General features: G+C 51.0%; 1 protein-coding gene across 1 annotated transcript; it reads left to right on the forward strand.

Annotated features, from left to right (window-relative positions):
• The first annotated feature begins 12,164 nt into the window (after positions 1 to 12,164).
• LOC123059549 (uncharacterized) lies at positions 12,165 to 14,804 on the forward strand. Its single transcript, XM_044482090.1, has 2 exons — positions 12,165 to 13,415; positions 14,443 to 14,804. Exon 1 carries the CDS (start codon positions 12,236 to 12,238, stop codon positions 13,409 to 13,411), a length of 1,176 nt encoding a protein of 391 aa, XP_044338025.1. The 5' UTR covers positions 12,165 to 12,235; the 3' UTR covers positions 13,412 to 13,415; positions 14,443 to 14,804.
• The last annotated feature ends 565 nt before the right edge of the window (positions 14,805 to 15,369 follow it).

Consider the following 15,369-nt stretch of genomic DNA (forward strand, 5'->3'; position numbering starts at 1 on the left):
TCCTTTGGTGCGGCGGGATGGCCGCATCGCCACCCCGTCACTGACACCAACTGGCTCGTCGTCCCACGCCCGTCGCGCACCCATGGATGCGGATGCCTCACTGCTCTTGGCGCGGGAGCTCCTGCACTATCGCCCCGTCGACGACCTCTACGAGGACTGGCTCGCCCGCATCACCGAGCTCGTCAATGCCGCAGGGGGCTCCCCCTTGCAGTCCCTCTCGCTGCCTCGCCCTCCGTCCCGTGCAGGGGGCGAGGATCAGGAGGCACTTCCCCCGCCCCCTCCCCAAGAAGGTGCCTTGGCTCCAAGGCGCGTAGCCCCAGGGCGGGACCCTCCACGTCCGGTGCCTGCGCAGCAAGAAGGGAGCTGCCAAGAGATCCCACGTCCCCGGGAAGGTGCTCGCGCGCTCCCAGCGCCGGTGCGCCAAGATCGCGCCCCAGCGCCCCCACAACGAGACCCCGCGCTGCTCCCAGTGGCGGCGCGTGGTGACCCGCAAGAACAAGTCCAGCACCAGCAAAGGGCGCCGGTGGCCACGGCGGGCTGCCTCGACTTCACCCCCGAGCTGCGCGACGTCACATGGCCAGACAAGTTCAAACCTGACCTCCCTCCCCGCTACGATGGCACAGCGGACCCCGCGGAGTTCCTGCAGCTCTACGAGTTGGGCATCGTAGCCGCCAATGGAGACGAAAAGATCATGACGAATTGGTTCCCCATGGCACTCAAGGACGGCGCCCGCACCTGGCTCCTGAACCTGGCTCCCGGCATGATCTCCTCCTGAAGTGAGATGTGCACCCGCTTCATCGCCAACTTTCAGGGCACTCGCAACCGGCCCCCGGCCATGAGCGACCTGCGCCGCATCAAGCAACAGCCAGGAGAAACCCTGCAGAAGTACATCCAGCGCTTCAACTACGCTCGCCTCAAGATCCCCAAGGTGACTGAAGAAGCTATCATCTCAGCCTTCTTCGACGGCGTGCGCGACGTCAAGATGAAGGAAGAGCTGACAATCCATGAATACCTGTGCACATCCCTGGAGCTGTTCAACTTGGCGACCAAGTGCGCAAGGGCTGAGGAAGGGCGTCTCTCCCTCCTCGAGCTCCTGGCAGCCGACCCAGAAGAAAAGAAGCTCAAGACCAAAGACGTGAAGCGCAAGGGGGCTGCCATGCTAGTAGCGGAATCGGACACCAAGCGAGGCAGGGATCAGCTTGAGTCATCCAAGGGCGGACTATACTGCGTGTACCACGACCTCCACACCCACAACACCAACGAATGTCAAGAGCTCAAAGCCGTGCGAGATGGGAGAATCGGCCGACGCCCAGAGCGCAACGACAGGGGCTATGGCCGAGGAGCAGGAAGAGGCGGTGGATGATGGGAAGACCGTGGCCTTCGCCAAGGATGGCGTGACCGCCCTCGCGAGGACCACTGGCAGGACCAGCCTCGCGAGGGAGGCTGGAGGGACCAACCTCGTGAGGGCCACCCGCACGGCAACGCAGGCCTCCCTCCTCTGCCGCCTCCACCAAAGAGGAACGAAGACCAACACCAAGACGATGGGGCTGGGGGCTTCCAAGAGCCGCGTGCAATTGGTTGCATCTTGGGTGGCGCCCAGGCCCCAGCCTCATAGCGCATATTCAAGCAGTTTGCTCGCGAGGTGAATGCAGTCCTTCCCAAGCTTGAGGCCGCGCGCCCTCTCAGGTGGTCTACGTGCGCGATCACATTCAGTTCCGTAGACCAGCTCAAGTGTGCGGCAACGGCCGGAGTCCTCCCGATGCTTCGCTCCCCAGTCATCAGCAATGTGCAAGTCACCAGGACCCTCATCGATGGCGGGGCAGGACTCAACGTCCTGTCCGTCGAGACGTTCGACAATCTCCAAGTGCAGTACGACCAGCTTCAGCCAACCAAGCCTTTCCCAGGAGTCACCGATGGTTCCACTGTTCCAATTGGGCAGGTTCGCCTTCCGGTCACCTTCGGGCAACGCAACAACTACCGCACCGAGCTCATCGACTTCGACGTCACTCACATCCTCCTGCCGTACAACGCCATCCTCGGGTACCCAGCCCTAGCCAAGTTTATGGCAGTGACTCACCATGGTTACAATGTCCTCAAGATGCCAGGAAGCGGTGGAGTCATCACCGTACCCTATGAAGAAAGGGACACAGTGTGCTCGCTCGAGCGTGCGTTCCAAGCCGCAACAATTGAAGACCTAGATCGCAGGAGCAGGAGGCCTCCCGAGGCGACCCTCAAGAAGAAGACCTCACTTGGCCCGAGCCACAAGGAAGCAGGCACCTCCGGAGGTATTGCGTTAGGATTCGCGCCCGATCAGGGAGCGCCGCCCTCTCGCGCATAGGAAGGCGCGCCCGGCGCCCTCCTCAGGCAGGGCTCGGGGTCTCTCTCTTGGAGAGCCGCCGACCTTGCCAAGGTCGCGGGGGAGGCGCTCGGGCACCACTTGGAGGGGTGCTTTCAAGCACGCTTCCCTCAGGAAGGTACAAGTCAAAGGAGACCAAACCCTCAGGAGTTCATCGCAAGGAACACCCATGAGCTACAAGAGTCCAGAGTCATGCGCGGCAGCCGTCGCTTACCTGTCGTGGCCCCACATCCGGGCGAGGATGGAGGATCGCGCGTCTGTGTCGACGTACCAGGGCTCAACCGAGCTGCGTCCCAGGGCGCTGCATGGGACCACCTCACAGCTACGTTCGCATGCCCTTCGGCTTGCCGAGTGCGGTCGGCGCACATTGGCGCCTGTTGAGGAGCATTCTGGAGGCTCAAGAGGTCAGGCATCGCGCGGTCCTGGCGGAGGTGGCGATGGTCCCCGAAGACCTGCACGTGCCACCGGAGCCTCCCGAGGCCCCCTGGGCCTGGGGGCTCATGAGGGCCGACGTCTTCACCGCGCATCGCTCACTTCCTCAGCATCACTTCATCTTCAACAGTACCAGGTGACATCTTTCAGAGTTCTACTTTCAGCTAGGAGCGCCCACAGGGCTGCACCATTCCCAGACCGCGTGGGTCCGTCCCCGCGGCATGTATCCATTTTGTTTATGCTCTTTACTTACCTTGTTGGGGGCGCCCCTCGGGCTGCATCATTCCCACGCCGCTCGGGCCTGACCCAGCGGCAGTTGCTCTTACTTGCGCTTGCTTGAAATTGGATTTCCTCCAATGTGCTTAACATATCTGACCTAATCGCCTGCTCGATCGATGCCTATCTGAAGAGCCGCTCGCTCTGGCACGGCACGTGCGCACGGGTCCGTCCCTGTAGCGTTGATAAACCTGAGGGGTCGAGCTCTGGTCGCGGCATCCCCGCACGGCGCCACCTCACCAGGCCCTCAGTGCCCTGATCGCTCCCTCGGGGTGACCATAGGCTGGCCGGCGACCGTAACAACAGGCCTTGTTTCTCTTCATGATTGATGTGCAGGACCTACTCCAGGAGCAACGTTGGGGGCATCGTGAGCTCTCTCTCCCCCTCTTCGGCACGAACCGCTTGCACGTTAAAAGGGGGGTACCTGAGCATCGCGACTCATGGGCTCCTACTGGCTCTCCAGCCCTCACCCCTGGCCTTGACCCACGGCATCACGACCTGTCATACCAGCGGCGGCTGAGCTCGCTCGAGGGTCGGGACCTGAGGACGTAGAGCGTTAAGGAAAGTGTGGGGAGTGGGAAGGAGCTCGCAAGGGCCTAACCCAGCAGTACCTGGCCAGGCGCCTCTTCGAGGAACTACCTCAGACGCATAAGATAAGTCGCGCCCTCGCAAGAACTAGACCAACGCAGCACTAAATCCCCACCCGGTGCAACTCTGTCACGGCGACGCTACCTTCCTTTCTCGCCCAGCAAGGATTGCTTGAGCGCTAAAGGGGACCTCCCGAGCATCGTGACTCGGGGGCTCTTACCGGACCTCAGGCCGCTCACCTCCTGGCCTTGACCACGACATCGCGACCTGGCATACCAGCGATGGCTGAAGCCTACCTGGGGACTGGGACCTGTCAGCGTAGAGCGCCAAGTCCTCGTGAGGATAGAAAGGGGGAGCTTAGCCGGGACAGAATGGACACCTCACGCCAATTCATATTAAGGATATAGTATTTACAAAAAGCACGGCAGACGCCTTACATAACCCCGCGGGGTGTTGCTTTAATTCCTTGCAGGGAACAAAAGGTGCTAACCCTAAGGAACGCTACTTGCTAGCACCTCCCCAGACGACGCCATCATCAACAGTGGGCTGCCCAGTGATGGCGCCAATCCCATCCAGATCAGTGGCGTCGGTGGCCTGATGCAGCTGCCCCACTCCGAGCGCGGCGCGAGCTCGGAGGCTCGTAGCTATTGTCGCTCGTCTCCAGGGTCGCGAGGAGTTCGGGGGAGCCGCTGAAGCCCTCAGTCCCTCCGCTGCTGCCTGAGGAGCTGCAGGAGGACCAACGGGCGGGGCTGGTCCTCGCCAGTTCGTCACCCCTGCCACTTCCCTTAGGGCAGTACTCCAGCCGGCGTCCTTTTGCATCAAAGACCTTGAAGAACATCAAGGAGGCGCCGTCGTATTCAAGATGGATCACCAAGGCGCCGTCCGCGCGACAGACCTTGCTCGGAGCGATGACAGCGACCTCTGCTCCGGTTGCAGGGGTGCCACAGTCGGCGTGCTGCAGCCAAAGCTCCAGGGCCCCGCTCGGCGGCATCTCGAAGGCGAAGGAGGGAGGAAGGCGGATCCACGAAGTTGGAGGTATGGCGGCATGGAGCACAAGCTCGCGAGAGGAGCGCTCCGCGTGGACTCCAGGGGGAACGACGCGCACCACTGTGACTCGCCGGCGTCGACGGCGACGTTGTCGGTGTTTCTCGGCGCCCTCCACCCTGGGGCCTACGACGCGGGCATACAAGGGCAGCGGAAACCCAGGCGGCGGCCGCTCGTACCAGCGCCTCGGTGCCTCCTGCTGAGCACCCTCATCTCGGCGGCGGAGGACCAGCCGTTTCTTCGGGGGAAGTGGGTTCGGACCCTCTCGAGGGGCCTTTCCCTTCTCTTATGCAGAGAACCGGCGAATTGGTGCCATTGGTGCAAGAGGAAGCAAGGATGAGGAAGAAGAAAAGGAGGAGTAACGGAAAGGGGTGAACTGGCGGAGCTCACGCAGCCCCGTACTTATAGCCGGAGGAGGCCAACCGCCAAGCACCACGATCGCAGGTAATCATGATCGGTTTCTCTGCATGCAGGGAATTATCAAGTTGTGCAGTTGCCGAGGCGTCATGGGAAGTGCAGACGCCCACGTCAAATCAACCTCCACGCGGCGCCCAAGGCCGCAGGCTGTTGGGCCCGCGGCGCTTCGTGCTTGCCCCTTCGCTTCTCTGCTAAGCCAAGCCTGCGCGCCTTGGGCCCGGGGGCTACTGTCGGCGTTCTGGGAACGGGGGTCCCCAGACTTGCCTGCCTACGCCCTGCGGCGTGGCTCAGGTGGGGGCCCAGCGCTGCCCATCTTCATCAGCCCAAGCTTAAGACACTCGCGAGGGGCCAAGCCTCGCGGGGCGGACGACAGGAAGCTTCCTCAGAGGCAGCCTCGTCAGGCAGGCTCGCGAGGAGGCGGAGAGATCAATGCAAGGGTGTCTCGCGAGGAACCCGTGACGCAAGCCATGACGATCGAGACCAGGCGGGCGCCAGGAGGGCGCCGGCCTGCGTAGGGTCCTTGTTTCCCCTTTGGTGCAAAGGGGGCAAGCACATGCCAAAGTATCAGGAAAAGTTGCCATTCTGGTGCAACGAGACCAAGACCAACCGGACGGTCGGACGAAGGTCACCGTTGAGCCCAAGACGGCGTCATCACCAGTGCTTTTGGCAGCCGAAGACCACCTTTGGTCAGGATAACTTGTACTAGATGTTCCACTTTAAAATGGCCAATTGTTGCCGCCCTTCCCGCTTAATTATTCGGGGAGAGGCCCAGGGCCTCTATAAATAGAGCTAGCCACCCTAGAGTAGGGAAGAAAAACCCTCGAGACATCTAGAAAACCTAGAGACAACGAGGTCGGGAAATTAGGTAGAACCCTAGAAGAGAGAGGAAGAGGCGACTGAACTCCCCCTAGCAGTTCATCACACCAGCTCAAGAACACCTCTCGCGAGGCTGTTCTTCCTTTGTACTGATCCTCATCAGCCCCTGCGACAATCCACCACACCACACACTGGAGTAGTGTATTACGCCACAACGGTGGCCCGAACCAGTATAAACCTCATGTCTCTTGTGTTGTTCATCATTTTCATCTTAGTTCGCACGAGAGGATCGGACGTAGATTGGTAAGGAAGAGATCTCCGCGCGCACCCCAGTGTTCGAACCTCAAGGGTCTGCCGGAACCCGAAATCCGACAACTTATCATGTGGAGCATCGTCCTCCCACTATATGCCATTCACATGGACACACAAAAGAATACACCAATCATTATACATCGATTTTCAAACAAATAGAAAGAAACTTGCTAGAAATACCAGATGCAAACATCATCCAACTAATGAACAACATTTGTATTTTTTCGCAAAAAATAGTACTAACTAGTGCAACCGCAACGGAATTCTATTATCTATGCATCTTCTTTCTCTACTCTAAAAAGAAATTCGCCATTTCAAAAAAAAAATCGCCCAAATTTTGTAGAAAGAAAAAAGATACAAGGGTGCAGAATCGACGACACGTCCATGTACATGAACACTTTGGAGTTAATGTCATCGACTTGTAGTCGTAGTTGATTGTGATGTTCTGATCGAGCATGGTCTTGAACCGTCTTGTCGACTTCATGCTTGATCGAGCTAATGTGAGAGAGGAGGCTATGCAATGCACATGCACGCAGCGTTTTCCTACTAACCATACATCCAACATCACATACAAGTATACAACGCCAACACCCAAACCAGCTAATCACGATTGATTAACTAGCGGGCGGAGGCGCGGTGGCACGCCGCGCCCAGGGAGAAGCCCGTGTTTGCCTCTGTGTTGTGTTATTCCATTTAAAAAAAAAAAGGAGACACTGAGCTTGAAAGTGAATGACGTAGAAGTGTCTTTGTATGGGAGTTTTCATGACGTAGATACTATGGCAGACGGTCCACATTGCTTTCAACATCAAACCACCGTATTCTGTTAATGCTTTATTTGGGTCATGGCTTAATAGGATTGAGGCTAACTTAGTGAGACATATTCGGGTGGGGGTTTGTGCTTTGCTGTGGACTATCTGGAACTGCAGAAATGATTTGATCTTTAACAGAATATCATGTATACATTTTTTGCAGGTTTTATTCCGGACTACGGCTCTGATTCGTTCGTGGTCGCTACTCACCCAGACGGAGGCCAGGGAGCATTTGGTTACTGGGTCTATCCGTTGGGAGATGGTAGCTCGGGATATCTTCAACCGGTTTGGATGGCGGTCATGTAATAGGATAGGCATCTAGTATTCCTACCTACTTTGCCCAGCCGGTTGTGGCATATTGATGTGGCTAGTTGATGTATCTAGCTTATCCGAGCTCTGTGTGAGCTTGTTTTGCTGTTTTTTTACTTTTGAGGACCTTTGGAACCATGTTGATACTTCTTTATTTTGTTAATAAGAGGGCCGTATGCATCATGCTGATGCAGAGGCCGGGGTTTCCCCCTTTTCCAAAAAATGTACGTGTCCTTGTGTATTTTATTCATTATTGCGAATTTGTTCCCTGATGACCACAGATGCTTAGCTTTATATTTAACACATCTCAGCATAAACTGATGTTACTTAAGTAGCCACAGCATGGAAATCATTCGGTACAACCAAAAGTTCTACAAAATGGGACACCTTCTCAACAAAGAGATGCCATTTGAGTACAGGTTTTGAAGGCTACATCTGTCACGCAATATTCCATCATGTATTAGTTGAAAAGGTGTTTTAGCAAGTAGGGAAAAATGTTAGGGAAAAAAATCAGAGGAAAGAAGTGTCTAGCCCTGAACCGGGATCAGAAAGAAAAAGAACTAACCTTCATAGAAAACTTCCTTCAGTAAGGCCCAACGTTTGTATTGTAATAAGGAAAACCACTGCAGTGCACAAAAACTGAAGTGAATAGAATGGCAAAAAATAGACAAAGAGTTTTTAATAAAAGGACAGAACCTTTCATACTACAGTGCTTCGATGGTGTGTTTGTACACGATCACATATAGCTGCAATTACAGGCAGTGATACTCGATGTTCACCGGGCACCCTTATTACATTGCAGACGTCTTTGTACACGGCCACATATAGCTGTAACTGGAACCATTCATGCATTTCATTTAGAACTTTAACATGACCTGCTCGTCCAACGGGCACCAATAGGAATGCAACTCCAGAAGATGTAATACTAAGAACAATCCGACCTTCTGATCTCAATGTTTTAATAATTGTATTCCACAGAAATGTTTTGCCAGTATCTCCATTGCCTGAAACGAAATACACCCTTCAGCTTAGTTGTTAACAGCTTGTATTATTCCATTGTATATAGCTCTTTGATTGTTGTTCAGTTTAGCACGCAAAGACAAAGATACAGAGAGCAAAATATCCTTGGCATACCTCATCTTCTCAGCCAACAATCTACTAACACACTCTTTATTCATAGGCACACACCGAGGAGTTATATTAAAAGTAGCCAATTACTGATCATTCTTTGAAAATATGAAAGATATCTCGTCCAATAGCTGACTTTGAATATGTTGCTGAGGTATTTCATATGGTGTTTTGTCAAAAACTACAGAGCCTATATAATATATCCTCTGTCATGCTTGGCCACTATCTGTCAACATTAAAAGTATAAAACAATTGTTTGGGATGTCATCGGAGTTGTGCATGATGAAATACTTTGTGTGATGAAGATGGAGCATAGCCAGACTATATGATTTTGTAGGGATAACTTTCTTTGGCCATGTTATTTTCAGAAAACATGATTGCTTTATTAGTATGCTTGAAGTATTATTGTTTTTATGTCAATATTAAACTTTTGTTTTGAATCTTATAGATCTAAATATTCATGTCACAATAAAAATAGCATTTAGCATAAAAAATTCTATTTTTATCATTTACCTACTCGAGGACGAGCAGGAATTAAGCTTACGGATGCTTGATACGTCTTCAACGCATCTATAATTTTTAATTGTTTCATGCTATTATATTACCTGTTTTGGATGTTTTATATGCATTAATATGCTATTTTATATTATTTTTAGGACTAACCTATTAACCTAGATCTCAGTGACAGTTTTTGTTTTTTTCTTCTTATTTTGAGTTTTACAGAAAAGGAATATCAAACGGAGTTTAAACGTAATAAAACTTTCGCGATGATTTTTTTGGACCAGAAGACATCTAGGAGACTTAAAGAGGGGGGGGGCGCCCTGAGGGCTTGTGGGCCCCTTGGGTGTCCTTTAACCCTAATTCTTGCTCTATAAATTTTCAAATATTCCCAAACCATCAGAAGGATCAACCAAAATACTTTTTCGCCATCGCAACCTTCTGTTCCCGTGAGATCCCATCTTGGGGCCTTTTCCGAGGATCTGCCGGAAGGGGATTCGATCACGGAGGGCTTCTACATCAACCCTATTTCCCTACCAATAATGTGTGAGTAGTTTATCACAGACCTATGGGTCCATAGCAAGTAGCTAGATGACTTATTCTCTCTCTTTGATCTCCAATACAATGTTCTCCTCCATGTTCTTGGAGATCTATTCAATGTAATACTTTTTTTGCGGTGTGTTTGTTGAGATCCGATGAATTATGAATTTATGATCAGATTATCTATTAATATTATTTGAGTTTTCTCTGAACTCCTTTATGCATGATCAAATATCTTTGTATTTCTCTTCAAACTATCGATTTGGTTTGGCCAACTAGATTGATTTTCCTTGCAATGAGAGAGGTGCTTAGTTTTGGGTTCAATCTTGCGGTGTCCTCACCCAGTGACATAGTAGGGGTAGCGATGCATGTATTGGATTGTAGCCATCAAGGATAAAAAGATGAGATTTTCATCATATTACTTGAGTTTATCCCTCTACCTCATGTCATCTTACTTAAGGCGTTACTTCATTCTTATGAACTTAATACTCTAGATGCATGCTGGATAGCGATCGATGTGTGGAGTAATAGTAGTAGATGCAGAATCATTTCGGTCTACTTGACACAGACGTGATGCCTATATTCATGATCATTGCCTTAGATATCGTCATAACTTTGCGCTTTTCTATCAATTGCTCAACGGTAATTTGTTTACCCATCGTATGCTTTCTTCAAGAGAGAAGCCTCTAGTGAAACCTATGGCCTCGGGTTTATTTTCCATCATTTATTTTCAGATCTATAAAACTAAAAACTTAAAAAATATCTTGCTGCAATTTATTTACTTTTTTTGTTTTATGTTTTAGTAATCTTTTATACATAGCTCTATCAGATCTAATCCTTGCAAGTGACCGTAAAGGGATTAACAACCCCTTTATCGCATTGGGTGCAACTGTTTGATTGTTTGTGTGGGTGCATAGATTGGAGACTTGCTTGTAGCTCCTACTGGATTGATACATTGGTTCTCAAATTGAGGGAAATACTTATCTCTACTTTGCTGCATCACCCTTTCCTCTTCAAGGGAAAAACCAAAGCAAGCCCAAGAAGTAGTAGGGAGTTCTCCCCCTCCCCCTTAACAATTTTAAAAAAGAAATATGTATGGAGAACTATGAAAGTCTACTCCTTTTAATATCAGGTAAGTATATAGAGCCCCTCACCCCCTTGCGTCGCCTCCCCTAGGCGATGGTAGGGGACCCAAACCCTAGCGCCGCCAGGCCCTTTCCATCTCCTTTCCTACCGCCGCTGACACCGGCCAAGTCCGCGGTGGCGGCGGGCCCGACGTCAAAGCGCTAGGGCGGGTGGTGTGCCGTGGGATCTCCCAGAGGTGGCAGGGGGGACTCCGGTGTTGGATCCGTGAGCAGCAGGTAGGGCGGCGCCCCTTGCCTGTGCAGTGGCGGCCAGATCCATGGCCGGCATGATGCTCTTCCCCTTGGTGGAGTTTGTGCTTGGAGATGGGTGGCAGCGGAAGCCGCGGATCTGGCGTCCTGTCCAGGTCCGCCCCGGCATGGGTGTTTCCAACCGGTGGCGCATGGAGGGACAGGTGAGGGGCGGCTGGAGGCTCCTTGCCGGCGTGCCGATGGCGGCTTTCGTCTTCACGGCGAGGCTTCATAAGGTTCCAATCAGCTGCGAGATCGGGGGCCGCGACTTCCGGTAAAAATCACGCCAACTACAGTCACAGCGGACGATGGTGGCGTTTGTGACGTCATTTCCTTCTCGAGGCATCGTTGTTGCTGGTCATGGCACTCCACTCGTGATGCTCTGGGTGAAACCCTAGATCTGGGTCTACCGGATCGGACGATGATGGCACCTTCGATGCCGTTGTCCCTCATGGGGGCATCGTTTTGGAGCATGTGCTGATTGGAGGGGACAAGATGAGGAGCGGTGTTACATCTACCGCAAGGCCGCCGACGGATCCAGGCGACATGGCGATGCGGAGGTTCGGTGATGGGGCGCGTGTGGATGGATACGTGCAGGATGGTGGCATTTGTCTGGCGTCGTGGTGGCGTCGACGGTAGGCCAGGCAAGGTCGATGCATCAGTTCCTGCTCTGGAGATGGACCGGTGGAAGATGGCGGCGGCAGGCTCTGAGAGTGCGCCGGTCCGGTGTGTGACCCAGTCCTGGTATGTGGCTGGGCTGGGGCATCCGGCTTTAGATGCTAGGTTTAGATGCGATGTATGTTTAATTCTGGTAGGAGTAACAACAAATGTTGTCTAGATGGTGGCTTCAGTAAGATTTAATGATGTATTACTTTGTATGATCTTTGTTAATAATTAATAAAATGGCTGCATGCATCGTCCAAATACAGAGGCTGGGGATATATCCTCTTTTTCAGAAAAAAGGTAAGTATATAGATATAGATGTACTATTAACAACGAAAGCTATGCTCCTTGCCCAGATGTAAACTCAAAATGTTAATGATTGGAAAGGAGTAACTGTTAGACTAACATAAATATTTTAGGGCGACTAAAATATTACTCCAGCTGTAAAGAAATGTAAGAGTATTTTTTTTTTCAAAATTGGCAGTAGGTTGCTCATCAGGCCCCAAAAGAAACTGAAAAAGGCCATAAAATGGGACATTTAGCAGGCCCAATCCTCAGAATGCCCATCGAAGAAGCCGTAGAAGAAGAGATGTCCATTTGCCTGTGAGTGAATCAGAAAGGGGAGAAAAAATGTCAATTTGGTAGATCCCCCAATTCCGCCGCCGGCCATCCCGATGGCGGCGCCACCGCCGGAGCCGCCGATCCTTCGAACCCACGACGAGCTCCTCGAGGAGATCTTCCTCCTTCTCCCCACTGCTGCCGACTTAGCCCGCGCCTCCCTGGCGTGCGCTTCCTTCCGCCGTCTCATCACCGGCCACGCCTTCCTCCGCCGCTACCGCACCCTCTACCCGCCCCCTCTCATCGGCGTGCTCGATGTCGACGACAATACCTTCTTCCCAGCCCAGCCTCCGCACCCCTCCGCCGTCGCCGCCCGCACTTTTACCGGCTTCGACTTCTCCTGCTCCTCCTTCCTCCCCTCCACCGCCGGCCGTACCTGGAGGGCGATTGATCTCTTCGACGGACGCGTCCTCCTCGGCGGCGCCCCAGAGGAGAGGACGTGCGACTTGGAGCACCTCCAACTTTTGGTCAGGGAGCTCGCTGTGTGCGACCCCGTGTTCCACCGCTACATCCTGCTGCCCGGTGTCCCCGGCGACCTGACGGCGCTGGTCCCTGAACCGGACCTCCTCGATATGGACACTTTCCTTGCTCCCGGCGATGATGAGGAGGACCCTTTATCATTCAGGGTCATGTGCTTGGTGCGATGCAGAAGGAATATGCTGCTCCTCGTCTTCTCCTCTGTGAATGGGCAATGGCATGCTCTTACATTTGACCAATGGAGTGTTTCGGGTACATTTGACCCATATAAGGATGGGCTGTTAAATCGTCAATTAGTCGGCCGATGCTTCTGTTGGCATCCACCTTTCCTCAACAAGTTGCTTCTGCTCGAGACGCGCTCCATGGAGTTCTCTGCTATCAGCCTCCCACCCGAACAACCGCAGTGTCACAATTTTGTTATTGTTGAGGCAGCAGAAGGAATGCTCGGGATGCTCACTGGAATCAATGACGGGCACAACGATGGTGGCCCATATCGGCTCGTGTATTCCATTCTAACAAACAACCAATGGCACTCACAGAATGTCATCCCATTGCCGGAAAAGTATGGTGTTATTTTGTTTGGTGTAGCCGGGGGATACGTGCTCATGCAGGCATACACCACATCTTCACCAGAGAAGCTATGGTTCTTTTCAGTGGACGTCATGACGTTGCAGGTCGAGTTGTTCGGCGAAGGCTCCTGTAGTGGTGAACTATATGCTAGCCTCCCACGATTATTATGTGCACCAACTATATGAAGCGGTGAGTGTGTTATCTGCTTACTTTTATTTAACCTCTGGTTTCAGTGTCGTGCAGCAAAAAAAATATGATTCAGGTGTTTATTTGATGATAATTTGCTTTTCCACTCTGCTTATTTCTTGCAAACAATGCTCTTTGCAGATGTAGCAGTATACTGTCCAATATTGTTGTGGGTATTTAGGTGATAATCTATTGCCTAATTTATGTGTGCAATTGGAAGCTCATTAAACTCTGAAAGCTAATAATATCTAATTATTATTGATTATTTCCAGTTTTTTTATTTTTATATGTAACTTCTGTATGCGTAGAAATTGTCAAATGACAACAGCCCCATATTTCTGCTCCAAACAGCAGTTCTGGCTGTTTATTTTTAAGTGATTACAATCCACTACAGATTACTCCATAAATCACTTGTATAGAACATAGATAGCAGGTCTAGTAGCTCCACATATGAATTTAGTGGAACTGTTGATTTTGGTTGTTTGTCGATTCTTTGCTGTCGATGAGCTAAACATGAAGGATAAGGATATTATTGTATTATTACTCCCAGCTGATCTGGATAGGTAACTTTATGCTTATAGCCTTATAGATAGCAAGACATAAAAGATAAAACAACAAAAAGGTTGTATACATGGATACACCACTAAGCTTTTACTTTTACTTCCCAGGTCAGAATGTATTTACTCAGTTTCTTATGTTGCTGTATCATCTCCTCTGCATCTGCTTTATCAAGTTCTCCAGCTCTTGCATCTTCCATGAGCCCATGACCTTTTACTTCTTGAATAAATCAGTCAGCGTAGTGTATTCTTATCATATGACATCTAGGTTTCTGAATCATATGCACACACAGGAATTCACTTACTGGGCAATGTGATAGTCACCCCCTTGCAAATACCCAGTGTCAACTTGATGCATCACATGCAGCAATTGATATATTTGATGTTTGTTATGTGGTACTTGGTAGGCTTGTATATATTCCTATTGGTGCCCTGTTCATATGGAAAGCCCATGCTGTTTCATCTTTCTGCAGATGCTGATGCCGCGTGAACTAGGGAGAAGAAGTTGGTTCCTCTGAGCATGTTGTGGTCAGGAAGAGAAAGTGATGCGTGGATCGGATGTATTCGTTTGTTCAATGCCGATGCCGTGTCGGAAGCTATCATGCGTGCATGTGTGCGGTTGCCCAGTTGCAGCATTTGAACTTTTGAAGTGTATGCCAATCTCTGAACTTTTAGGTTCTTGTTACTGCAATGTTAATGTCTAAAAGCTCGGGTAGGCCCTGCTTAGGGCCTGAGCTTGCTTGTATCGACTGAACTCCTGCAATGGCAAGGAGGTCTAGAATGTTACTGGATGAAATGCTTTGTTTCGATGTATCACAACTAAATATTACTATTAGTATAAGAAGTCCCTGAGACAGACAGAGTTGCAGTGGAAGATGGATGTGCTGGCAGTCGTATTCTTCTTCCTCAGAAGAAATGGAAACAAGTCGTACATTGATTTGAACTCCCATAGCATACATATTCAGAAGCCACTCACTCTATATCTTACTCTGCCGCATTCCCATATTGAGGAAAGCCACTTGATGATGTTTCATTTTGGCACCATTCCACGTCTGGTTCTTTTATCCGCGTTACTTTTGTCTAATTAACGGTAGGTAAATGAAATATCGGTGACAATGCATGATCTTTCAGTAGTACAGTGGTGGCTACAGTAACTTGAATAAAAGTGGATCCGATTCTTGCTCCACAAAATGGTGATACAGCTGCATCTACCGGTGGTGTTTTGTTGATTTGGCGTCTCTGGTACTGGTCCAACGAGATATTGTCCTTAGTTTTACCTTTCTTCAGAGCTCCAATGTCATTTTTCGCCATTTGCCATGACTAGCGTGGGGCCGCCTATGTAGATCGGACAGAGATATGCGGGCATCCATCAGCCGTCCAAACAATATTCCAACATACAT

Source organism: Triticum aestivum, chromosome 3A (assembly GCF_018294505.1).
Source record: "Triticum aestivum cultivar Chinese Spring chromosome 3A, IWGSC CS RefSeq v2.1, whole genome shotgun sequence".
NCBI classification, from domain to species: Eukaryota; Viridiplantae; Streptophyta; class Magnoliopsida; order Poales; family Poaceae; genus Triticum; species Triticum aestivum.

Bases quoted from the DNA above. Each gene is read 5' to 3' on its own strand.
- LOC123059549 (XM_044482090.1), top strand. From the start codon at position 12,236: ATGGCGGCGCCACCGCCGGAGCCGCCGATCCTTCGAACCCACGACGAG.